The following is a 27,155-nucleotide window of genomic DNA, read 5'->3' on the forward strand; positions in this document are numbered from 1 at the left end:
AGTATCTGTGTGCTGACTTGGAGGTCTTTTCAGAGCATTTCTTGGAAGCAGCCTCCTTCTCTCTTGAGAAACTGGTGTGCTCCCTGGATGCCATATTATCCTTGTCGCTCATATTGAACACCTTTGGTAGGCCTTCTTTGCATGGGTCATAAAGGCTTTTCTCAGTCGACGTGGGCATGGACCTAGGTCCCAGAAAACCCTTGGCAGATAATCCCTTGGGAGCTTGGTGTGTCTGGATTGACTTCCCAGGAAGTACTGGTCACTGGAAAATCGTCATTGGAAACTCACGCCACCTTGGACCGAAGTCCTGGATTGGTATCCTAGGAACCCTCGACCCATGGGCAGTTGAAAGTCGTGATGGCCTCAGGGCCCACCCCCGATGGGCCTAAGAGGATCCGATGGATCCTCTCAACCGTGGCGGTCCTTGGATTGAGTCACCTCAGCAGGGCGCACATGATAGTGTAGAGGAGTAGATGAACACTTTCTCACTTGTTCCCACCCCCTTACCACTGTCATATTGGAACAGCAGAAGAATGGCTGTGAACGGGATCCTCTGTGTTGTCCCTATACCACATCGCGTGTACGAGAGATGCTATGCACTCAGACATCCATAAAAAATGTACCCTCGCCCTGAGCAAGTGGGAGGATGCTGCATAGAAGGATTCCAGCACGCAACAATGGACATCATGAAGCACTAAGTGAAATCTGACGAGGGCAGAATTATGTCATAAAGAGGATATATGAACCTATGTTGAAACAATATGAAAATACTTAAGAGTAACGATGTAACTGAAGCACCAAGAGAAACATGTACCTGAAGATAATGTAATCATGAATACAAAGAAGAAGAAGTAACTTACTAATAGCTGTAAATATGCAGTAATGCAAGGTAGGCGAGACATATAGAAGCTTGATATAACGGTATACATAATGTGGCTAGGACGGCCATTATAGGAAAATGGACAACGCCTTGTGTTAGATTTAGCCAAGCAACCTCAGAAACAGACCAGGATGCAGAATTAGGAAACGCTACAGAACAGCTTTGTGTGCAAAACAGATGAGTCTATGTTGGCCCAGGATCAAGGATGCTATTTTAAGGAATCAAAAGGCACAAAGGGAGGTAGACAGATAAGACTTGAATGTGAGACATATTTCTCATAGATTGAAGCCGAAGAAAAGATCTGCAAGAGCCAAGTCTTGGGTAAATTAAAAGTGTATGAAGTTCATATGAGATGGAGTGAGCAAGTCTCCAGAGGCCAAAAGGAGTAACTGCACCCAACATAATTGAATCAAATAGCAGTAAATGGAAGGTCGTAATGGACACTCTTAACACGTGATCCAGAACTCGAAAACAAGGGCTATTCACTAAGCCTCAGACGAAGATAGTGGTGTGCTCACACTCCCTTGAATGTTCAAGGACAGTGAGCAGGCTACAAGGTCAACTACAGAAGGAAGACTTTGGCTTATGGCCTACCGATGAGAGATGATGGACTAATAGGGAAAACGGGCAGTAGTCTGGTGTGATTCAAACCCCTACGTTTCGTTTCGTTTACGTGCTTCTAACGAGCCAAGAGTTGAAGGTTGGAAGGGGATGCCAACCAATCAGTGGGTCTAGTGGACAACCTAACATACAATGTTACATAGACCAATCTGCTGTCATTTTGTCCATTATAATCAGTACTATATGAAGTACTATTCCTTATATGTTCTATAAGTAGATATGTTCCCCTAAGCAATCCCTTCCCGCAATAGGTTTTACATGCTGCCATGTAGGGTGATGTCATAGATGACGCACAACGGAGTGTAAGACCCTTGAATAATCAAGGTTTGTTGTGAGTGTGCATGCATCGCTCTGATAATTGCCAGGTCTCCCTATTTATGAAATGAGATTACAGTAGTGTTTGTCATATTTCTTGAGTCTGTCCGGTTATTTAGTCTGTGATCTTTATTTGTTATTCCATCTAGCACAAAAGACGCTTAAAGGTGTTAGAGCACATTAGACACTCTCCGATGATGTGAGTTCACTACGTCTTTGACGCAATGTGGGGGGGACTTGCCAAATAAGTCTTTCAAGTGGCCAGCATCGTAATGCGCTGGATCCCAATGCACTGCAGGACACACAAGTATCCCACTGGTTCGAAGGTCCTAAACACCTTAGACCATATCTATAGGTGTCAGATGCTGGGGAAACCCCTGAAACAGGAGGCACAGGAGATGAAGCCTGTAAACACCAGCATATTCTGTGGTATGACAGTCAGGGGTGGTGGGATGCAGTTAGTTCTGAAAATAAAATAGTGAAGTTGAATGATGTAGGAAAAGTAGACCGTAGCAGGTGCTAGTGTTCCTTTCGAGAGGTAAAAAGGAATGACACCGTGAGGCTGCTGGACGGTGTCAGTGCAGGCATAGAAATTAAAGGGGAAATCATTTTGCAGAGCAAAAAGTCTCTGTTCCTGTCCCCATGGGATAGACTCACATCAGTATGCAGAGAAAGGGGTGGGACATAACAGTATAAGGGTGTTCTCAGTTATATTGGTTTTATTCTCAGACAGGACTGACAAGAACTTACTGGATGAAAGTCTCTGGGACAGTTGAGCAGGCAGTGTCATAACTGCTGATAACTGCTTACCACATCCTATGAACTGCTTGAAGCATGTAGACAACAATAAAGATTACCCCTGCTAACTGCGCAGGGAGTATTAATTCTATTAAAGACTAGGAGGCGAGCATTATGCTTCAACTTCTTTAATTTACTACTCTTCACAGCAGTTTCAACAAACTCAAAACTATACAAAACTCTGAAAACAGTCTGAACAGACTTTTTCTTCCTTGAACTACAATCCCCATAGTCTCTGTAGTCCATCCTACTCCAGCTCAGCTATGACCATATCCTGTCCCTGAGCTCCTCCTCTCTTTTACTCGCTCTGAAAGTCCCAGAGAAAACTCCACACTTAGTCCTGCAACTGGCAATGACTTGAACCTTTCCAAACGAATGTCGCACTCCTTGAACTCAGGCAACGACTTCTACTCGTCTATCCCTTCAATTATTCTTCTGCTCCTCTCCTAGAGATAATAGAAAAAGCAGAAAATCAGGGAGGTGTCCATGTATTGCCGTCACTCACATATTATTATCACATATAAACATTCAATAATATGCACAATACATTTCTCGGGTGGGAATTTAATGCTCGCCTCCTAGTCTTTAATAGAATTAATACTCCCTGCGCAGTTAGCAGGGGTAATCTTTATTCTATGGCAAGACTGGAGGCGAGCATTATGCTTGTTCAAAGCTGTCCCAATACTGCACTCGCCATACTCTCTGTTGGTTTAAAATAAAATTCTCTAAATGTGCGATCATTCGCCCAGTCTGCTGCTGCCATAATATCTTGCAAGGGAACCCCTGTCCTATATGCTTTGGACGCCATAGCCCCTCTCACTGAATGTGCACCGAATTGTTGCAAATCGATCCCTGCTGCAAGCATTACTTCTCTGACCCATCTCGCTATAGTAGCTGTCTTTACTGCCTGAAAAGGCTTCCTACGCGCTATTAGCAACTGACTTGTACTACTCGCTCTATCTTCTGCCGTCCTGGCCTCGTATTCCTTGATGCAGCTAGCTACGCACCATTTGACATTATTGGGAAAATAGGGATAGTGCACTGCGGATGTACTTGATTTCGTCCTCTGCACTACTACGAAGGTCACTCCTTCTGGACCGAACCTCCTCCTATTGATTTCTAAGGCCCTGACATCCGACACTCTCTTGCAGGATATGAGACATAACAGCATAGCCAATTTGCCTGATAACTGCTTGAGAGACAAAAATCTATTCACCGGCCAACTCTCTAATAAATCCAAAACTCTCGTGACGTCCCATAACACCGTATATCTGGGAACCGGTGGCGCTTTAAATTTAGCTCCTCGAATGAGCCTACAGACTGCTGGGTGTTCACCCGCTGGTGCCCCTTCAATCGGCATATGACCAGCGGAAATCGCTGATCTGTACACTCCAATAGTGCGGAAAGCTTTCCCATCTTGCAGCAGGTTCGCCAAAAAATTCAGTATGACCACTATAGGAGCAGAAATGGGATGAAAACCTCTCCCTCTGCACCAACTCGTCCATTTGGCCCAAGCCACGTCGTAGCTCCTCCGAGTCGATGGAGCCCAGGATTCGGCAATAAGCTCTGCTGCCTGCATCGAAATGCCTGGCAGTTCCCATCGTCTCCTGATATCCTGCACGCGATGAGTGGGAGTGTCTTCTTCATTCTCAGAGGATGACACTGCCCAGCTGGGTCCGTGAGCAATCGTTCCCCTTCCGGGAGGATCCTCGGCAGGTCTATCAACCGTTCTATCAGCGTCGGGAACCACACTTGGGCTTTCCACAACGGTGCTATCAGCACTAGCTCTGCACTCTCCCTCCGACACTTCGCCAGCACTCTGCTCAGCATCATGAACGGAGGAAAAGCGTAATGCGTGCCGCCTGTCCAGTCTTGCAGGAATGCGTCCGTACCCCTCGCGTCTGGGTCTAGCCTCCAGCTGAAATAGCTGGATATCTGGGCGTTGAGACGAGACGCAAATAGGTCCGTGTGTAACGGACCCCATCTCTGATCTATCATTTGAAATACTGCTGGGTCTAGCTTCCAGTCGCTGGAATCTGTGAGGTACCGGGAGTTCCAATCTGCTATCACATTCAGTGAACCGGGTAAGTACTCCGCTGTCACTGATGTCCCCGTCCTCAGGCAATAGTGCCAGAAATCTTTCGCTAACTCGGCTAGCAGCCTGGACTTTGTCCCTCCTAAGTGGTTTATGTAACGCACTGCCGATATGTTGTCCATCTTCAGTAGGACGCAAGACTTCACTCTGTCTCTCGTGAATGTCTTTATTGCGAAGGAGCCTGCTAGGAGCTCTAAGCAGTTTATGTGCAGGTTCAGCTCCTCTGCGCTCCATCTCCCTCCGGTCTGCAACTCTCCGCAACGCGCTCCCCATCCTATACGGCTGGCGTCTGACTCTATCACGAGGTCTGGCCGGTCCCCGAATATGGCACGCCCATTCCAGGCATCCATATTCTGCAACCACCACTCCAGTTCCGTGATTGATTCCTGATCTAGTGGTATCGATTGATGATATCTCAGCCCCTGTTGCAGGTGTCTGATTTTCAATCTTTGTAAAGCTCGATAGTGTAAGGGACCTGGAAAAATAGCTTGTATCGAGGCTGCCAGTAAGCCCACAATCCTCGCTAGGATCCTCAGGGATATGACTCTCTTCCCTAGACATGCTCGGATCTCTCTCTTGATATCTCGGATCTTCCTCGCTGGAAGTTCCAGGGTGGCTTTCCTCGTGTCCAGGATGAATCCGAGAAAATCCAACCTCTGTGCCGGCTTTGTATCCGACTTCTCTGTGTTCACTAGAAACCCCAGTGACTGCAGGAGGTCTAGAACCCACTGTGTCTGATATTCCAGTGCCTTCTGATCTTCCGCTAGAAGCAATAGATCGTCTAAGTATATGATCAGCCGAATTCCTTTTTCTCGGATGGCTGCGGCTACCGGTTTCATCAACTTCGTGAACGCCCAAGGCGCTGACGCAAGTCCGAATGACATAGTCCTGAATTGCCAGAACTGTCCCTTCCAGCGAAAAGCTAGAAATCCTCTGAACCGCTCCTGTACTGGGACTGTAAGGTAGGCATCTTTCAGGTCTAACCTGGTTAGCCAGTCCCCCTCCCTCAGGGAGTCTCTGAGCTGATGGATTCCCTCCATCTTGAAATGATGGTACACTATCCATCCGTTTAGCTCCTTCAAATTGATCACTGGGCGTACTTTCTCCTTCCTGTGAACGAGAAACATGTTGCTGAGAAAACTTGGCACCCCGGGGCATCTTTCTATGGCTCTCTTCTTCACTAAGAGCTCTAATTCGGTATTGAGGGCTGCTTGCTCCCCTCTTGATAGCTGCTGGCGCTGGGGGACTCTTGTCTGCACTGGGTCTTGGATGACCCCTAGCTGCAGACCTCTGACGGTTTGCAAAATCCAGGCATCGCTGGAAAGCGCGCGCCAACTTCCCCAGAACCTCTTCGTTCTCCCTCCCACTGGAGGGTATGTTATCGCTCTTACCTGGTGTAAACCCTTGGCCTCGTCCGAAGCCTCTTCCTCGCCGTCCTCTGCTATTACGACCTCTGGCCGGGAAGAACGTGTCCTGTTGCCTGTTCTCCCAGTACTGGGCCCTGTGATTCGGGGGTCTTCTGCCTCCCTGATGGCGACCGGTCGAGCGACCCCTGTAACGACCGGTCCCGGCAAAAACTCTCTGCGGGAAGATCTTACGGATGGAAGCTTGCGCCTTCTCCAGAGATGTGTACGTTCCTACAAATCGGCCCATCTCCTTTCCGAAAGTCTCTCCAAACAAGAGACCTTGCGCTGACTCTCCGGCCTCGTAGGATGCCAGGTCGCTGAGCTTCGAATCTATCTTCAGGAGCAAACCTCTTCTCCTCTCGGAGGCTATTGCGCAATTCGCGTTACCAAGGAGGCAAACTGCTCTTTGCGCCCATCCAGCTAGGGCCTCTGGATCCACCTCCTCGCCTGTGTCTCTCGCTCTTTCAGCTAAATCCATGATCTTGGCGAGCGGACCGGCTAAGTCCAGGACCTTCTCTTGGCAACTCTTCCATGATCTATCAATTCCTTTACGGGGGTCCTTACTCGTCTTTGAAACAAAAGTGAGCATCTTTGGATCCAATTCGGGGGCTTCCGCCACCTTTCCCGGTAAGTCCGGCCTGGGACATTCTGCACGAAGCCGCTGGCGGACTTCCTTATCCAAGGCTTTTCTGAGCCTTGCTGTCATGTACTGAGCCACTCTTGGGGAAGGCTGCCAGTCGGAAGATCTCGGATTTCTGATGGCGTCCGGATCAAACATATCCTCTTGCTCCTCGTCGAGGTGCTTCTCTTTGCGGGCTTTCTTACCCCCGCTGGGCGTAGCCCACTCCTCCTCGACTGGTTCCTCCGGCTCATGAGGGGACAAGTCCTCCTCCTCTGGCTCTTCTTCCGAGCCTGGGTCATCGTCTCCCACATTATCTTCCCCGGGAGAGGGGGTCATGAGGTCCGGCATGGCCTGACGCTGCAAATATGCTCTCTTGAGCTTCGCGAAAGCGTCGGCGACCTCCGGGGCCTTATCTTCTGCCCCATCCGATGGGCCCTGGGGGTCTGCAGAGGCTTTCCTCTTGCGGGCCTTAATACTCCCCTTAGACCCTGCTCCAGAGGGTTCCATGGGCAGGCTGCGAGTCGTCTTGGTGCTTTCCTTAGGCTGATGAAGCATCGCTTCTAGTGTCTCTAGCCTTTCCTGTAAGGGTCTCACCCCTTGCGCCACCGCATCTACCAGGGAATTCCCCAGCACCTCCTTGAAACTTGCAGCCAAGTCTAGGGACTGCTCCTCCTCGCTCCACTCATATTCAGACATGATAAGGGGTGCTGCGTGCCTCGGTACCTGCGTGCAGGTGTCTTCTGCTGCCCACTTCCTGATAGATGCTCTGAGACCTCTCCGAGTCTCCAAATATCTTAAATCTGTCCTTCCTCTTTTTTTTTTTTTTTTTTTATTTTCCAAGATTTCGCTCCTGCTGCCTCTTATGAGGTAAAACAGGCCCACTCTCGCTGGGCGCTTCGCGCGCGCGTGGGGAAGTCAGGGCTCTCGTCCTGTAGCTTCGGATCGTTCCGAGCGTGTAATCCCTTTCAGCTGAAGTCGCGTCGCGTAATGGAAGCGACGCGGCTCCGCGCTTCTCTAGCTCCACCCCCCCAAGGGTGGGGGAACTCTTCCTGGCCCTCCGCGAGGGCTCGCCGCGTACGGCGCACGGCTCCTCCCCCCCCAGGGAGGGGGCCCGCTGCAGCGTGCCCGCTCCCACTGAGCGAGGGGAGGCTCGGGGAGCTCCAAGGCCCGGCGGGGCACCCCTCGCGTGCCAGTAGTGTGGCACGGGGCTGAAGGCCTCCGGAGCTCCCGATGCTGCTGTGAAGCAGCTAATTACAATCGCTCCGCGACGATGCGTAAATGCGGCGTTTCCGACTCGCAACGCAGTTCCGTATATCGCGCATCAAACGAAACTTTACAATGCTGTCCTAAACACTGCCCCTCATTGTAAACATGCCATGGAGACACCTAAAGCCTTCCAAATAACTTAAAATCTACGCTAATGTACACAAAAACCCACAACATACTAAGAGGTAAACAGAAAGTCACTTATCTGCTTGAAGAGCAGTAAAAGAAGAGGAGGAGCTCAGGGACAGGATATGGTCATAGCTGAGCTGGAGTAGGATGGACTACAGAGACTATGGGGATTGTAGTTCAAGGAAGAAAAAGTCTGTTCAGACTGTTTTCAGAGTTTTGTATAGTTTTGAGTTTGTTGAAACTGCTGTGAAGAGTAGTAAATTAAAGAAGTTGAAGCATAATGCTCGCCTCCAGTCTTGCCATAGAATGAATAATGCAGATTTAATTGTAAAAGAACTAGTCAAATGAAAAGAATAATATGCCCTTCCAGGATCCGAGACAGCTGAAACAAACAAAATGTCACAAATGCCTCGTGTGAGTGCCTAACTAGCTGAGCTATCTTACATCAGTTCTACTGACTAATTCAATGTTATTATGTGTTGTGATTATCAAGATTATCATGGTTCATGGTAGTTAATGTCTGGCACATAGTCACCACGTTGAGACCTTAGTTGCATCTGTGGGGTTGGGGAAAGCTTGGCAGCACAACGTGTGATATTTGCCTCCATGGACAGGGTTGACCTCGCTCCTCGAGGCTTGATGCGTCACAGTGGTATACTGGGCCTCGGCAGGAGCACATTCATAGATGTCGTCTAATATTTGTAACATTGCATTGTAACGGTATAGGTATTAGTACTTAAACCATAACAAAGCAGAATGGCAAAACCCAAGTTGGACATATGGGTGCCTTGGTATTCCCTGCAATCTGGGTACCAAACTGATATCTGTAGGCAACAATGGGCGCCAATATGATCTAATGAGGTCTTCTGTACAAAGACTAAGTACCAGAAAAGATGTACTCTAATGGGATAATGCACTGGACACAGTCTGGAAAAGGCCTGAGATGCAAATGAAGGTGGTAACTTGGCAACCCAATGCAGAGCTCACTGGACAATTATAAATATCAGCATCCTAACAATCCTGTGAACCACAGACTTCATTCTGTGGCATAGATAGGCAAGCAAGGCTACTGGGAAAGCAGGGAGGAGGGGTCACTGCTTTTCGTGGGTGAGACTATTGTTCACATCCTAAAAGACCTCTGTCAGTTACTGTGGGGACAAGAGGACTTATTTATCTCAGATTCCAACAGGACGTTTTTCAATATTATGTCAAGTTTTGACATTTAGTTTGATATCTTCAGAATACATGCCAAGCCTAAGGAGAGTCCTTCTCTTAAGAATAATCCATGGTAGGTCTTTGCATTAAGATTTCCTGCTACAGTGGGGGAATGTGGCTGAGGCCCGACAGACCAAGTGAAGGGATGGGCTTATTGTCTTCAGTGCAAGGGAAGATAGGATCTATTTGTATTTATTATAATTTACCTGCCTAACCTGGGAAGTGATAAACTCCACTTACTGTAAAAGGTGTAAGAGAATGAAATATTACCATCATGGTGGTTCAGGTGATGAGATACTTCATGATTCAGTTTCTTAGTCCTCTTTTACAACTTGTTAGGATCCCTGCTCTTGCAGCATGGCAGGATGGAAAGCTCTCATGTTAAAAAATAATAAGCGATAGCTATATATCCCTTGCATGTGTGCATCCCTTCGACTTGCAAGGGGTTATCCCATACTATATTTTTAGCCCCAATGGCTCAACTGCCAGTTCCCATGTTTTTACACCAGGTGCTTGTAGAACAACAGCATATGGACAAGGGGATAGCAGGGTGGGAGTTATAAAGATGGCAGAGTATATACTAATAGTACATGATACACCATAAAGGTTATAGTTCATTACCCTTGCGTCCCCACTCTCCTTTCAATTTAAACAGAATGTAAATACTGATTATGTGACAGGGTCAGCCTCATGACCCTGTCAGCGGAGAGTGGGGAACCCTCTTGACCTGAGATAGGTGGCCCCCAGGGAACTACCAGAGCTTGACCTAGCATAGAGGTGAACAGTTGGAGTTTGGGGGATCACAGTCACTGACTCTCTTACAAACATAGGACTACCTGTGTGTATTGGTACCATTGGCTTATCTACCATACCTAGCTGCCTCTTTTCTGGCCAGAGTTCCTTCTCATTTTACAGGACTTCAAGACCCAGAAACTCCTCTGGTTTGTCAAAAACGATCAGAACTGAAGCTAACAGACAAATATTACGAGTCCCAACTCACCTGAGAAAAGCAGACGGCCCGCAAAAACTCAGAGATCACGGTGCTGGGAGGAGGAGGTCAACCTGACAGAGCCACGTACATGTTGCACCGTGGACGCAGAGCTGAGGCTGTGGTCTAAAATTGACTTTAAACACTCTGGAACTGAAACCCAACTCCCAGAGGAAAGTGTAAGGGAAGATTGGCCCAAGATCAGGTGGTGCGAGCAGCCAATGGGAACCAAGGCGTAGGATAAACCAGGAGAAGGAGGGGTATTAAAACCCTGTACTCACACGAAAGGTGTTTGGCCTAGGTCAGGTGGAGAGTGGGAGGACCAAGAGACCAAGCGGCAGAGGACAGAATGGGGAAAGGAGCAATGAGGTGTTTGGGGCAGTGTTTAATGAGAGTACAGCTAAGGTGCGTGTGAGAAAGAGAGTGTGGTTCAAACATCTGAGAGTGTATTGAGAATTGTGTGTGGCAGAGTGAGTGTCTTGCTTCATGATTCCTTCACAGGTGCCAGAGAATCTGGGTGTGTGGCATGAGTGAAACCCACAGTGGTCCATGATTGGTCCACTGCTGGCTGTTGAATTGTGCAGATCCTTAAATTTGGTGGGCATGAACTTGCTTGCAGCCAGGATTTAGGATAAGAAGAGCACTCCTGCAGCCATTTCTTCAGATAAGCGTTGAAATAAAGTGCCCTGTGTAGACAAGCAGCCAACTGAAGATCTGTGGATGACTCCTGAAGAGGCCCAGCATTCTTTCCGGTAAAGCACTGCTGGACCACCTGATCTGCAAAGGCCCTCTGACGTGATTCAACCCTTGGACTGGTTGGACCAGCCAGTCTCGACATATTCTCGAGTATCCAGCTGTGCTGAGCCATCGAAAGTGTCCCTGGACCACCTGGCGGACTGACCAGCACTTCAGTGGGCTACCTCGGTAAAGGCGTCGCCATTCCGTGTTCATCGCAAGAACTTCAGTTGTCGCCAGCTTTTGGCATAAGTCACTGTCTTGCTGAATTCCAGTGTACCAGCCTCAAGGGATCCTGCTCTGAAAGGTCTTCTATCAACCTTGACTGGAAGTACACCTGCTGTCGTACGAGTGTGGGAGCCGTCGCTGAACTTTGCCTTCCCCTGTTCTGTGAAGTATCCTGACGAGGTCTGCATCAGTCCTTCTGCATTTATCCTTCACGAAGGTTTGCACTCTGCTCCTGGAACCAACCGGAATAATGTTTGCACCTGCAGCTCCGGGGGCACCTCTCACTGGAACCAACAGCGGGAAAACCTACCTCCAGTGAACCCCAGTTGATGCACATTTATCAGTGGGGTAAGTGATTGCAATGCATAAACCCTAGAATAAACTTTGGTTATTCCATTGCATAACATTTTGATCGTCGGATCTAAGAGCTTGTATCTAAAAAATTGGAATATAATTTTACTGACTGGTAACATGTTCACCACCACACAAATCCTTCCTACAACGCTCCCCTCTCCTAAGAACAAGAGACTATTTGACTTTCAGGCACAAGGCCCCATACATCATAGGGATTGGATTTATAAAGTTGGCATATAATTCTTGTTAACTGGTTTCATTCTACTACATCACTACTTACCTCCTTTACGTTGTCTAAGTTATTACATGCATTCATTGAGGAGCCAGGAATGAGATGCGGAAATAGAGAGCTCATACTTTTGGCTAGTAACTTTCATTAAAAATAAAAGGGGGTGGGAGATGCGTCGCTAAGAGGTGTTTCCCTACCTCAAACAAAAAGTAAGGGTCTGTCAAATGTCAAGATGTCCAAAGCAAAAATGTCCTGTGTCCGAAATACTATTCTGGCCCTCACATTCTAAAATTAACTCTAAGGTGAAAAGGATAATGACTTTGGCCTTCAAACACGACAAATGTTCAAGCTCAAAAAGGAAAGGCGCATCTCCAACACAAAAGCTCCCAATTGATACAGTTCACAGTTCCAGTCTTCCCCCGGTTTTCTCTTAAAGATATTTTAAACTCCTACGGATATGGGTCTTCCTTGGAATTCTCTGAACAAAAAAAAACTTCTATACAAAACAACTTGGCTGTTAGTCCCAATTTCACAGGATACTTGGTGTTTTCCCCTGAAAGATTTCTTCTCTACTTTAATGTAACCTTTTCTCACAGTATTGGCTTTAGCCTGGTGTCTCTCACGGCTTTCTCATGTGCTTCATTTAACAAACTTGCAAACTTGACTTGGCCTGGTATACTCTCCTGCCAGGGCTTTCTCATGTATTTCACTTACCACACTTGCAAATTTGACTTGGCCTGGTATACCCTCCTGTCAGGGCTTTCTCATGTGTTTCACTTGACACACTTGCAAACTTGACTTTGCCTGGTGAATTTACAGGATGTCCCATTCTAAGTTCTCCAATCAGGATCAAGTAAACTCTCACTGCTGTCTGCTTACTGCTTACTGCCAGAATCAATTAAGGCTTTGACTGGTACCCCATTTACTGTTGCAGAATCGTGGGTTTTAAATGGAGTAACCCCACAGAAGTAATTGCTTGTGACTTCTTTAAACTCCTCTTCAGGGAAGTTTAATTCCTCCCACTCTCTCCCGGCCATATTCCCAATTTCCATGGGCTCCTCCTTTTTATTTAATGGGTACTGCCTATCCAAATGTCCAGACTGTCCACAGGAGAAGCACACGGTTGTGGTTGGTTTAAGGATTTGCCTTCTTCGAATTCTATTTCCTCCATTTCTTTGCCAAATACAATTTGTCTTATCTCCCTTCCCAGGGTCTTTTAACCCTGGTTTAAAGAAGCTTACTTGACTTCTGTCTCTTGTAGTTTTTCTTTCTCCTGAGGGATATGGGGGATGGAAGAAAGCTTTTGACTCTTTCTTAGCTTCTTCTCTCCGGTGGATCATTCTTAACTGCCCATTGGCTTCTGCATAGTTTTTGGCCAGTCTCTATTAAGGTTGTAAGGAGGTAATATACTGTTCTAATGTCAAGATCTCTATTACGTCTGGTAGAGTTTTCTTCCAGATCCATAAACAAATAGTGTTTTGCGCTCTGGCCCCCAATTCTATACTGTTTTTCTGGGGTTTAATTTGCTTTCCCCAAGCTTTTGCTTGTAAAGGTTATCTGATTGGCCAACCCTTTGTAATAACCCTTTTTGATTGAATTAAAAGTTGCTGTTCCCAGGGGGTTTAAAAGTTGGTATGAATTCTGCAATTCCCCTCTTGATAGGGGACTTAAATAACACGATTTTAAGTTGTCTCCCCACAGGAATTTCTGTGCCAGCCTTTTCGAAAATTGAGAAAAGAAATTCCCAAGTCCTCCCCATCTCTATACGGTTGTAACACTCACTGAAGCAGAATAGGTATTTGCTGGGAGGCAATAATCTGATCCCGTCCAGCCTGAAACTGTTTCTCGGCTTGGATCAGTTGTGCTAGCAGAACAGCCCCAATGTGCACAAATATAGAGGTGCCTCAGACTGCAAAACATTACCAAATATTATTTGACTCTGACAAGTGGTACAAGGTCAGACTAATGACCCTGTCAAAGGGGGCAGAGGGAGTGATCCTTCTCAGCCTGAAGCAGGAGGCTTTCTAAAATTATAATGAAAACATGCGCTGATGCAATTATGCAAAGTGGGAGTTGTGGGGTCACTGGTCCCTGGAAAATCCCTCCCTTGTGCCAGTAATTAAAACACTAATGCCACTCATATGCTCTCAATGCCTTTTGATACTGTCGCTCGCCACAGTTCTCTTTTTGTCACCTTCGCAGACTGCTTTTCCAGCTGGTACACCTGGTATTACAATCAATCCCTTAATGAAGCTTGAACCACAACATAGCTCTATACATGCTTCATTACAGCCCTCTTTCACACAAGGAGTGGAAAGACCAAGAGTAAAGAACAAAGTTGTAGTTCTTCAGATGCCCATTAGTAGAAGTTTGGGATCTTGACAAAGCAGCAGTTTCGCAACTAAGACCTTGAGCCATAATCACAAGAGGATGAGTCAGATGCACATGTAGCAAGAAAACCATTGGTTAACTCACAGAAGGGTTTCATTGAAAGTCATGTCCGCCTGACTGAAGCAGTACTACCATTATGACTTCAGCACTGAACCTAGATGTAGAGAGAGGTGTTTAGTATAAGTGAGCTAAGGTAACAGAGAATTAGATTAACTAAAACGGATTTTCTGTACTCTGGCTGTGGGGAATACTCCTCGACCACATATCCTGAGGAAAGAGGATGACAGGTCAGACCACACCTAGAATATACCACCGTTTTTAAATAAAGTAACAGGTTCTCCCTAATCTTATTGACTTTAGTTCAGCATAAGACAACACTCAAACTCCCAAACATTATAACAAACTTTTTGTGCAAGAGAGTACAATGCTTAAAAAGGCTTCCACCTATAACACACGCCGTAACACTGACAAATGGAATAGTAGCATTCATTACATTGATGAAAATATGTAGATGGAGATAACATAAAGTAAAGATTTTAAAAATAAAAAAAAGGTTTAGAACCCACAGTCCAAGGACAAGATGAGAAAGAAACATTTTTAAGACTTTGGACAGCTCGGACAATATTGTGGGAATGTGTGCATCAAATTTAATTAAACAGAATCGCTAATGTGATTGCTGACAAAGTGAAACTTAAATGGCCGCCACCTGTTGGACATGCATGCACTAGGTAAAATCAAGATAATGTACTTTGAGGGTGCTAGTTTGCCCAAAAGATCTAAAAAAAATGTTTTTCAAAATATACTTCCTATAACCTGGGAATATACAACAGATGGCAGCTTCATACATGGTTCAATGCTTGAAAAGTGGTCAACCTATGAATACTTGAAGAGTGGAAGTCCTAAAATTCGTGTAACCAAACATAAAGGATGTATTTGCAAATTGTTGAAGGAAATTAGCAAAACAATTAAATCCCCACAGTTAAAACATTCATTCTTCTGAGGCGTATTGGAACACTCAGGTTGCCCCAGAAATGTGTGTTTTTTTAGTTGCTGAAATTCACAAAATTCTGACATTCTGCACCTCCATTAACTTACCTAAAATGTATTTATTTAATTTACATAATAGTCTTAAATTATCAAATAACCTAAAACCTCAAAACTACTGGTACACCCATACCAAGCATGCTGTGCTACAAAACCTGAAACATACCATCTCTATGACTTCGCACCATATTGAATATATCTCTTCAACATTGCTCAGTACTTGGATTACTGTAACACTCTTCTCCTAAAAATATAATGGTACCCAAGGTTTTAAAAAACTACTAACCAATTTCTACCTCGAGTTATTAGCAGGATCGCCTAGAGGCACACAATTCACCTATATTAAGAACCATGATCAATAATCAATGCTTAAACATCTCAGTGACACAAATATATTGCTATGCACGAGATGGTACAGCACTTGATAAAAACAAGCTTGCCATACTTATACCTTTGGGATTAGCTTCAGCGCGGAACATAGCAGAACATAATACAGTCTTGTAAACCATACAGCACTGGATTAGAATAACTGTTTGTGCACTGATATGGTTCAAATGCTCCTTCACAATAACAATCAACTGCCTAGGATGGGCTCCTAGCAGTCCTCTGATTGAACAGTTTGATAGGGAGTAGAGCTAGACTCATGCTTATTATCACCGACTTTCAATGCCAACATGTGCCATTTGATTCAGCTGGTTCTGCACTATGACTCCCTATACCCTAGAGATGCATCAAGATGACATTAACATCCATCTATGGCCTGCTGTGGCACACTGGATAACACCACACCAATCACAGTCTGCATTACCCACATGCAGTAGTACTGTATTAAAGAAAGCTTTCTCAGCCTTAAAAAGTAATACTGCTGAGAAAGCAGAAGAAATACTGTTTTGGTTGTAGCTAACACACTGATCAGGATCTCTGACTGCTACTTGAAAATTGTCCCTCAGATTAAGCAGTCACAAAGAAGCATGTTACAAACTGAATATACTCTAGAGAGTACTACCCCTTCTCTATAGTAATCATGTAATAGAACTATTCATACACTCATCTTGGTAATGCAGCAGAACAGTCGAAAAGCATGTGATTGTGACTTCAACTTGATAATCGTGTCTACATACTCTAAAGTGAATCCATTGGCTACTAGTGGAACACAGACTTAACTTCGAAGCTTTTCCCAAACTGAACAATGCATACAGGGGGAATGGACCAGGATACTAACATGTTTTCATCTCACTACTCCCCTGTAAGAAATCTTAGGTTGGGCAGTTTTCACCCAAAGAAAATTCAAAAGGTTTAGACATAAGCAAAAATTACCATTTATGATAGACCATAGCACTAAATGTATATATAATTTTAGGCCACAAGATATGGAAAACTCTAGCTACCATACTTGAGCTAATGCAGAATAACAGAGAGATTTGGAAACAATGTAGGATTGGACTGCTATAGCAGTCCTTTGCATTAACTGACGACATAGGAATTCAAGCATATAGTTTTTAAAATGATTACCAGTCTCTGAAACTGGATGTCCTTGTCTAATCAAGCATGTCTCTTTCTGTATCATCCAAAGTGCCCTGATGGTTCCCTCTGGGGCATGTTGGCAGTATAAAAACTAAGCCAATTCATTCAGAGCAAGAGACGGATAATAATTGATGTTTTATCATTTCTTAGATGAGTGCATCAGAAGCTCCTTACCGCTCATACTACACTCCAGAGTGTAAGTAGATGGTGCATAGCTTTCAGCCGGTTTCCATAGCACCAGTACAGTGTTCTTATATTTCTGAGGAATTTCTGGAGTACCAGGTCTGCCGGGGAGTCCTAATAGAGAACAGAAATATAAATATGCCATTACATTTGTTTTCCAAGCTGCACTTGTGTTTCTGTAATATGGACAAGGTATTTTATGCTTGTTGTTGTCTCTTTTTTGCAATGCGCAAATCATTAATCATGACCCACTAAGGGTCTGTGCAAAGTGTAGGAAACATTACACAGAAATAGGCTTCACCTGGAATGAATCAACACAGCAGTGCAGACGTTCATTAAACATGATTTAGTGTAGCTTGTCCTTCAAAGTGATCAACTGCAATTTCCCAGCAGTGTCAAGCAGCAGGTCATGAACATATAAATACAGCACATGAGCTGAAGCGCATGTTGAGTTTACTAAAGGTTTCTCATTTTTTTATTTTATTTTTATTGTTGCGTTTAGTTTCAAATTTAAAACCTTTACAACATTACAAATGACAGGAAAACAATCTCAAGACGATAATCACTTACATAGCCAATATAATAAATGCACCATATGCTCTAAAACATACATAAAAACATATATATATTTTTTTAATATAATGAATAAATTGAACAGTATAACATTCACGATTCTTTACTTTGTACACTAATCAAGTGTGCACGGATTCATCTACAGAACATGCACTATGTTAGTAATAGTGCAAATCAGATAATCCATGATTCATGTGCAAATAGCAAAATCTATACAAATAAAAAGAACATATTAAAACATATATGCATTTTGTTTTGAGGCCGAGGAAAGAATAAAAAAGAAGTACTCCATATACAGCTCTCTCCTTCTAATTCACAGGGACGCTTGCCCTCTCGGGTTTCTCAAGTTCCAGTCACCTCGTTGGCTTTCTTAGCCTTGATTCAAAGAGTTTGTAGCTCTCTCGTTCTGATTCACAGTTGCCGCTTGCCTGATCAGGTTTCTCAGGTTCCCATAACCTCATTGGCTTTCCTAGCCTTGCTTCAAAGTGTTTGTACCTCTCAATGTAGTCTCTCTGTGGGAGCGTTTGATTTCCTTTTGCTGCTTGTCTCTGCAGCTTATGTCCTTTGGGCGTAGAGCTTGGGGATCCGGGCTGTCCCCAGTAATCTGGTTTTGGCATCGGCTGTGGGGCCCCATGCCCACCACAGCTTCTCTGTGGTCATGGCACCAGAGGAAACGGTTACTTCCCTGTCTCCACCTCTTCCCCTGATATCGGCTTCGTGGTTGGACTGGATGCCAGCCTTCTGGCATCCAGTTAGCATTTGGCTCGCCCGTCGCGCTACCATAGGCTCCACAGTCACGTATGGCTCCACCCCTTCAGGATGTCTCCCCTCCAGAGGCTTGCCTTTGTGTAGGAATCACTCTCCTCCCTGCTTAGAAGTCTTCTCTCCATTCACAGTTCCTCCTGGGTTTATGTATATCATCACAAACAGAAAAGGTGTGTTCTTCTTCATTGACTGTGGTGCTCAGACACAATCTAGCATTGCCTGAAGCCAAAGCGATGGAAGGAATGTCAATGGTTGGTGTAATCAAAACAGGAGTAAAAACAGATTTTCCAAGTCCCATGCAAGCAGACAATGTACTCCACACTGAGAGTTCTTGTCCCCGAGAAGGGAGTCACTCCTAGTGAGGTCCCACTAGCCCAGATCCCTAGGGAGGGTCTTGCAGAGTGGGCTCGCCTCCTTAGCCTCACAGGGGGTGGCTCCACTCAGGGGAGATGGGATGAATTGATTAGATTTGTCATGTTTGTAAACCAAATATGGCAACTTTCTATGGCATGGACTTAAAAACATTGAGAGTTTTGTTCTATGAATATATTGGCGCAATCTGAATTGGTGTTGATATATAAGTTTGCTATTATGAAGCAGTCATTAGAAGAAACATTGTAGCAAGGTTTAACTTGAATACACCCAGAGCTGGTATCCAGTAATTGTGACTTTACATCCTAAATGTTTTAATAATAACCATTAGCTCCTTTTGTGATGACCTACAGAACCTCTATCTGCCTCTTTATCGAAAACTGTGATACTTGCACCTTTATAATCTTTATCTTTATCAGCCCAGATTTCTCAGGGGCAAATTAAATCATGGGAGATCACCCACTCCCTACAATAAGTGCCTCTACTCTTATTGTCTAGTCCAGCAAAGTTCCCCAGCACTATTGATACAACTCTCTTGTAGCCTTCTTATTGCATTTATTAAACATATAGTGAAAGCCCACAGAACAGATCTGTATGACTCATTCTAATTTTAATTTGAAATCCCACTGCCACCTTTTCATCAGACACCCTCGGAATATGTTGGCGGTCTTTAGGTCCACTACTGAACTTTCTCCACTGAGTTGACCAAATACTGCACTTTTGAAATTCCCTGTCTGTCTGCTAAGAGAGTAGCAACACAATATGCAAATCGTGTGTTACATGTAGATGGCAGTGCTCAAATAATACTTCTTTAAACAATTATTTTTTCTGCTAAGCTAGTAAACTTCTACCTTTAAAAATACATCCTTGCAGATTGGGTTTGGCAACTAGGGTACACCCTGTACAATAGGCACAATCAGACAAAATCTGTACTACAGTCATATCTCTTTTGTTCATCTCCACAAGAACCAGCGTATTTTGCTGTCTAAACCTGAGCTGCCAGTTAAACATTTGGATATCAATTCCGTATGTTGTTTATTGTGTGATTCATCAGTATTTGCCATCTTCTTGTTCACTTTATCATGTGAAGATGTCAAACGGTCCAAATACCCCAAACTTTGTTGTCCAACACCTTAAAAATGATCACATCCTTTGCCTTCATGGGGTTTCAATATATCCACCTGCTCGGATCTTGGCAATGGCTGATGTGAGAAAGTGTCTCTGGGTATTTCAAAGGCTGATATATTATCAGAGTGCTCTTATCACTTCCAGAATTGATTGCGGAGAGAGAGTCATCATTTATAACTTCAATTCGGAAATGCCCTTGTGCCTCACAATCATCTGGGCTTATGCTCTCCTTATTCAGTCTGAATATACTCTACGATTTTGATAAATTTTCTAGCCCAGGAGACATGTAAAAATTTAAATAACCGCTAGTTCAAACGTTGTCAAGTCTTATACATCCACAGGTTCCTTATGGTACCCTGAAGAAATGTCCACAGTCACATTATTTCAAGTATATTTGTATTCTGCTAGGAAAGAATATGCTGTTCTTGGCTTTCAGCTAGATCAGCTAATTCTCCCGCAGGGCAAACCATCTTGAGGCTTCGCATCATCAATTGCTGACTTCCTTTGGACTTGTAGGTTTTGGAGAGCCTGAAGAATATACCTTTCACCAGGTGGCAGACCACTGATCCTTGGTGACTGATCTAAAAAAGCTGTCTTCTTTTTCTCAGGCATCACATTCATTTCAGCAAGTTTCTTTTTGTTATTACTTGAAGCTTTCTAGTTCTTGCATAGCCCTGCTCCAAGTAAGTATGCAGAGTCTGGACATTTTGATACATTCAGCTCGTACAAGGATCTGAATCAGTCTTCAGTTTATTCATTCTAACTTCTGTGATGAAGCATTCCATTCCAGGTTAAATTCCATACATGATAATCATTGTATAGGAGAAGAGAAGGCAAGACTGGATTATTCTGTGCTCAGGAGGAGAGCTGTTCCATGCCAGCCTGTCCCAGACCATGATGCAGGGATTGCTGAAGACCTCCTTAGCCCAACCACCAGTGCCCCGCCTGGAGAGCTCAACCACCTTGTTGTGTATGCCTCCCACAGTAAAACATAAGAGGTGATGGCTGGAAGGTTTAGAATAAATGTTAACCTCTGGCATTGCTCTGTGCAACCCGCAATACCACCGTTCTCTGCCTGCCAAGCCATTACAAAAGGGGAAAGAGCATATGCAAATCAGGCTTTGTCCCATCGCCAAAGGGGCAGTCCAGCCCAAACTAGTAGTTCACATCCTTTCTGCACGAGACCACAAGCGTCCCCAAACATGTTTCGGCCTCGTTGGGCCTCATCAGTGGGGAGTAGCTTGGGTCCCTAAGCCCAGCAGGCACAGCACTCAAGCCTGGGCATACCCATCCCACTCGGGGTTACAACAGCAAAACGGAAGGTTTAGAAGAAATCTTAACCTCTGGTATTTCTCTGGGCAACCCTCCAGACCACTGTTCTTTGCCTGCCAAGCCATTACAAAAGGGGAAATACCATATGCAAATCAGGCTTGTTCCCACCCCCAAACAGGCAGTCTAGCCTGAACTGCTAGGTCACATCCCTTCTGCACAAGACCATAAGCAACCCTCAAACCCCAAAGAGCCATGAGCAACTATTTAGCTTCATGGATGCAGTATCCTCCTGCTGGGAAAACATTGCAGTGGGTTATAAAAAATAATAATCAACTGCAACATCACAGCAGAGGGATGTGGCATTTTGTTTGCCAGGTATATATTTTTTCATTATTGGGTTGATGTGTGGTAAGGTGAAAGGGGACCGCTTTTCTTAAAGTTTTAGATGGTTTCCACATGCCTCTCCTCGTCACCGCTAATTTGTCATTGGTGACAATTCAAGGGTGGAAAATGGAAGCACTGAGATCATACACAACATGAAATTATAGATGGGTAGCTTTAAATTATCGTGTGTATTCCATCTCGAAGTTTGAGTGGGATCATAGACAACTTATGTTTTATTCTCGTTGCCTATCAGATGCCACTCAGAACCGATAGTGGAATATATCACTGTAATTGATAGCTATTCATCTATCATGCTATAGACACTTACTTTTCAGAGGTGGGGAAGAAGAGGCATAGGGTGAACAGGTATCATAAACCTAATAGGATGCACTGAGGTGAGGGGACTAGGGAATGGTGGCAATTTGTCATTTGACACTAGCAATCAAAGAATAAACAGCTCAACAAATACAAAATTTCTCCAAAAGCAAAAAAGGAGATAAAAAATGGCCAGCCCGCTATATAACATCTTTAGTCCCGGTCCATGATGGTCACCAGACAACCACACTTCCTTGAGAAGAGAACCATGTGATGGGTGGATAAGATCACCAATCCTCTTTCAGCCCATCAGTATGTGTACACAAAACACCAAAGAGAATGAGAGAGGCATCTCTGAGGGGAAAGGGTCAGACCTATAAAAGAGCAATGCTTTGCCTTGGAAGTCAGATATGGTCTGGAGCCAGAAGAGTAAACATCGTAACCTGGTCTCCTAGGAGACTAAGGGAACAATCTATGCAAATGCCACCTCACCCCCAAAGGAAGACTGGTTGCAGAGAGGCTGGGGAAGTACCCTTGTTGAATCCTAAACTGGAATTGATTCTTATCAGACAAAATGGCCAGAATTCCTGAACCTGTGGGATCTGCCAGCAAAAGAAATGAACCCAGATAAAGAGATGAATGCCAAAATCTGTTGTAAAGCCAAAAGGGGTGTACATAGAAAAACTCCAGACTATGCTGTGAAGTGAACAATTGAGCAAATCCTAGAACCACAGTGAAAAGCACAACTGGAGGGTACCCCAACATAGAAGTGAATTCTAAAATGTGCTGTGGAGCCAAACGGGGAGACAGCATGGGAAACGGCAGAGGTGACTCCCAAAATGATTGTGCAGCCCAAATGGGTAGTGACGAAGAGAGGGGGACACATGGAGAATGATGAATCTCTTAGATCCCGGTGGAGAAGATTGGGAATCAAAACCAACCATTGAGCGATGTGAGAAAGGTATTATCAAAGACTTCAAACATTTAGTTTATCCTAGCACACACATTTGGTTGGCCCAAATCTGAGTGCCTTTGACTTTGAGACCAAGATGAGGAACAATGTTATTGATCTGGATTGGAGAGTTCTATGTTTATCTGATTAATCCACCCATGACTTGTATCATAAAATGCGGAAATATATTATTAGCCTTGTATTCATTTGCGCAGCATCGCCACATTTCACTGAGAGCAATTTCATCAGGATTAAAGAGAGGGAGCACCTTTTTATAGTGAAAAGTGCTAAATACAGTAATGCAAAAATGCAGAAATGTACTGCACTGCACAATACAAGTACATGCTCAAGTATAGAAATAGTACCCCAAACGCAAACTGAACTGTTTGGCCTATACCATCAAGTCTGCTCAGAAGGTTGATAAAGGAGTTGAATTAGTTTTTGTTTAAAGACCATTAAAAATAAATACAAAATCCAATAAGATCAGAGAATCAATACAAATCTTAAGCAGGGTACTTAGGTTACAATTCAATTTTAACTCTCGGCTCTTGTACCCTACATTTGCCGCTGCCCACTGGAGGCTGTGCAGCGGCATGGGCGACTATGGGGGAACACAGTGATAGGTGACAACATCTGCAGTCTTTTTCAAAACATTTTACAACCTTATATGGCACTTTGTAAACACTTGCCAAGGAGGACAACCAGGGAAGCCAAGTGTCCTATTACCACCAAGTGCCAGCTGCATGAAACATACACAAGGTGCCAATTGGCAAGAAAACCTGAAGCAGAAGCATGATAGGAGGAGGGACCCAGAAGCCAGGTGAAGACACAGTGTGGAAGCTAGCATTCGGCATAACTTGGATGGCACTTGATTTTTAAGATCTTAATTAAGTGTCTTAAATATTTGCCCAGAGATGACAAAGTAAGTGATGTGAGCGGGGATGAAGAACAGTGTTCGGGGTGAAAGTGAAAGGTAAATGGGCCCGTGTTGACAAGCCGATCACAGACTACTCTTTAAAGGTGCAGGCACAACAAACAACTATTATTAGCATTAAGTGCCCTCAGTCTCTGCAATACTATGGAACTTCATTTTCATATGAGATGACGAAGAATGGAAATGAAGGCCCTGTATCTCTCTTTTTCTTTATCTATGTCTCTTTCCTAGTGTCTCTCCAAGTAAATACATTGTATATACTGTGTAACAAGGATCAGGGACTGGAAGATTCCTTCACCGATCCTCTGAGCTCTCCATTCTTAGAAGGATGGGTTCTGTAACCTGGATGACAACCAGTAATAGAGGCAGCAGGCTTTGTAATCAAGTGGCAACTTCGTGTGATAATACAGTGCTAAAGGTAACACTCGCTGTGCCCCTTAAACTTGAATGCAAAGTAGTAAGGAGAAGGCAGCCCTCCAGGTAAATGGGTGTGCCTCTATGTTATACTTGCCAAAATACAACCAACAAATGAAAAGAAAGAGTAACATACAAGCAGATGCCTGCTCCTTGCTGCTTCATGCACTGCTGCGTTGATGTGGTCATACCACAGGCCTCAACAGCGCATTCCATACAAAGGAGATGAACTATTATAATATCTGATCTGAAAAGAGCATATGAGCAAATGATATTAAAACAACTCTGATTAATCATAACAAAACGCGGCACAAAGAAATGATGTGTTATGAAAAAGTATGGACGAGCTTCATTAAATGTGTCACACAGTCCCTTCTTTGTTGACACAGTTGAATCCCAGGTGAAATAGAGCTGGGTTTCCAGGTCTCTCTTGATGATTCGTAGTCCAAGCAGGAATCTCAGTTCTCAGGTCAAATCTTGGGCCTATTAATTAGGTTTGTTCAGCCAATCACAGCCCTCAGACCTTCTAAGGGAAGTTTGAGTCTCTAAAAGCTCCCGCTCACTTCCTATTCCTTTGTGGCTTTGGCTAGCCTGTGATAAAAGGCTTTATACAGGATAGGCATACACTTAAAAGGTGTCATAGTGGGCAAGAATTAATGGGTTTCAAAAGGGGCATGGCGGGTCAAAAGAAGGACACTTACTCTGATGCATCATTTTACTTTTGTTTATATTAAAGAAAAGGAAAAAGGCCTGACTTTCCCTATTGTGAGACACTTGAGGCATTTCTCCCACGCTATTCCCGGGGATACCTGACTCAGGTGGCCTGGGGAGGGTCATTTCTCTTGGATCCCAACCCTGGGGGGGGGACAAGCGAGGGAGGATCACCTGTGAGAGTGCCCCTTGGAGATTTTGGGAGGAACGCCCTGGCGAGACATGGTATACCCCGTTCCAATACATCCCTACCCAACATCCCCTCAGTAATGATGAGATATTATTGCCCAAAACCCATTCGCACACACAATACATCTGCCCCCTTCACCCTGACACAAATATATATAATTTTCACTTAAACACTAAGGGAAACTACAACTCCACCTCCCCATTTTCAAACAAGACTAAGAGGCAAAAGGGAGATATGAAAATTACCCATATGAACCAATCTACAAGAGATTCCTGTGGGCAGTCACCATTTTGTCCCAGATAATGAGGCCAGGCAAGGTTGGCCTCTCCCTACAATCATTCCCAACTGAAACCTGTTAAGCCTCCAGTCAGTATAGAAGGCAGAGAACACAGGCACACTCTGAGTGAGCTGGGGATACTGGGGGGTGTGCAGAGGCCGGGAGGAAGGACCAGCAGCTGAAGAAACCCTGCAGAGACTGGAAAGAGAACGACTACCTGAGCACTGAGCCTGTGAGTACATGGGAGGCTACAGTGTGGCAAGGGATCTGTGACTCCAGGAAGCCAAACAAGGGGCAGCTGGGGCTACTTGGCAGCACCCAAGCCAGAGCTCCTCCGCTGGGTCAGATACAGAGACCCAGGCCTTTTAGGGGCAGGTGGTGAGACCCTGAGCTCAAATTCATCCTAATAGAAAACCCTGCTGCTCCGAGAATCGCCAGAATGCTGCTAAGGGAAGATGGTGAAGTAGGAGCAAAAGAGGAATCATGGAACATGGAGTCCGAAATATAAAAAGTAGTGACATTTTGTTTGAAAAGCTGAGCAAGGTGGAACACGAGAAGGAGCAGATCTTCTGGGGTGAAGGCGAACCCACTGGAGCAGGACAGCTCATTGAGGAACTAAAGTGAAGGGTAGGGAATCTGTGAAGGTCCCTGCATGAGGCTGTTTCCTATGGAAAAGCGTGAGGGATACATGGAGAAAGCAATATCCCAGACAATAAGAAACCTGTATTGTGTTTAAAAGAGGCCAGCGACCATCCTGGGTGAACAACAGAGTTGGGGAGACTTGTGAATTAAAGCCGCAAAATCAAGAAAGGAATGCACACAGCCTGTGAGATAGCGAAAGACATGAAAGGCCGGTGTGTGTCAAGGAAAGATTGAAGCTGCAACAGTGTATCTTACAATTGAAGGATGTGCACATGGTGATGAGACGCGAATGAAAGCAAACCAGTATTGAACTTTAAGTTTCCGATAACTGTGAAGTCAGTGATACAGAGTAGCGGAGTGGTCCTGCGAAAGGAAGTAGCCCTCCCAAAAAGTCTCTGCGAAATGCTTGATGTCTTGATATCAAGTGAACAAACTTTGAAATGTGCAATGGTCAAGATTAATTCTGACGAAATGGGAAGTTGAAAGGTAATTGCTTAAAGAGGAAAACTTGTGTGCTTGTCGTATGGAACTACCAAGAGCAAGAGACACTGGGGCAAATAGCATAAGGGAAAGCTGAAGTGAAAGTCGAAGTGGCCAGGCGAAGGTCTATGGTAAAAGCCTTGTACATTCGAAAGTCTTCAACATCAGTGAGAGACCAAAAGCGTGAAATAAGTTAGGGGAATGGAACCCCTAACAAATGTGAATAAAGCTTGGCAAAGGGAACCCCGGCGAGTGCTGTGATTGCGAGGTCCAAGCCCGGCTTAGGGAGACCTCAATTTAATCAGGCACTTTTTGGTTGAAAAGTCCAAGCCCGACTGAGGGAGAACTATGTGAACTATTGATGCCTTGAGAGGTCCTAGCCCGGCAGAGGGAGACCTACGTGAACTTTTGTTGAACTGTGCAAGAACTTTTGGAACATTAGAATAAGTGACTTTAACATGGAAGGTCAAGCGGGCGTTCAACCACGTTTTGAACTGCCTTTTGTTTTTGATAACCTGAGCCAGAGTATGTCATCCTGTTTGCGGGGGCCACCTTACGCCGTGCTGTTCCACGTGGGGAGGAGAGCAGACTCAGCCACCTTGATGATTTATGTTATAACACTGATTTTCATTTGCATATACATTTCCCTTTGCACACTTTTTGTATAAGAGATAGGGCAGGCAATAGGTTTTGATAGTATAGGCCATTTTGATTTGACAAAGA

At 44.7% G+C, this 27,155-nt stretch overlaps 1 protein-coding gene across 4 annotated transcripts in view; it reads right to left on the reverse strand.

Annotated features, from left to right (window-relative positions):
- The window catches only part of SPEG (striated muscle enriched protein kinase), a 2,620,794-nt gene that overhangs the window by 310,498 nt on the left and 2,283,141 nt on the right, over positions 1 to 27,155 (reverse strand). For all 4 annotated transcript variants that reach the window (XM_069616880.1, XM_069616879.1, XM_069616881.1 and 1 more), the window contains one exon: positions 17,015 to 17,137. In XM_069616880.1, the coding sequence (XP_069472981.1) occupies positions 17,015 to 17,137 (123 nt within the window). The remainder of the gene's footprint in view (positions 1 to 17,014; positions 17,138 to 27,155) is intronic.

Source organism: Ambystoma mexicanum, chromosome 9 (assembly GCF_040938575.1).
Source record: "Ambystoma mexicanum isolate Mex_15411 chromosome 9, UKY_AmexF1_1, whole genome shotgun sequence".
Classification (NCBI taxonomy): Eukaryota; Metazoa; Chordata; class Amphibia; order Caudata; family Ambystomatidae; genus Ambystoma; species Ambystoma mexicanum.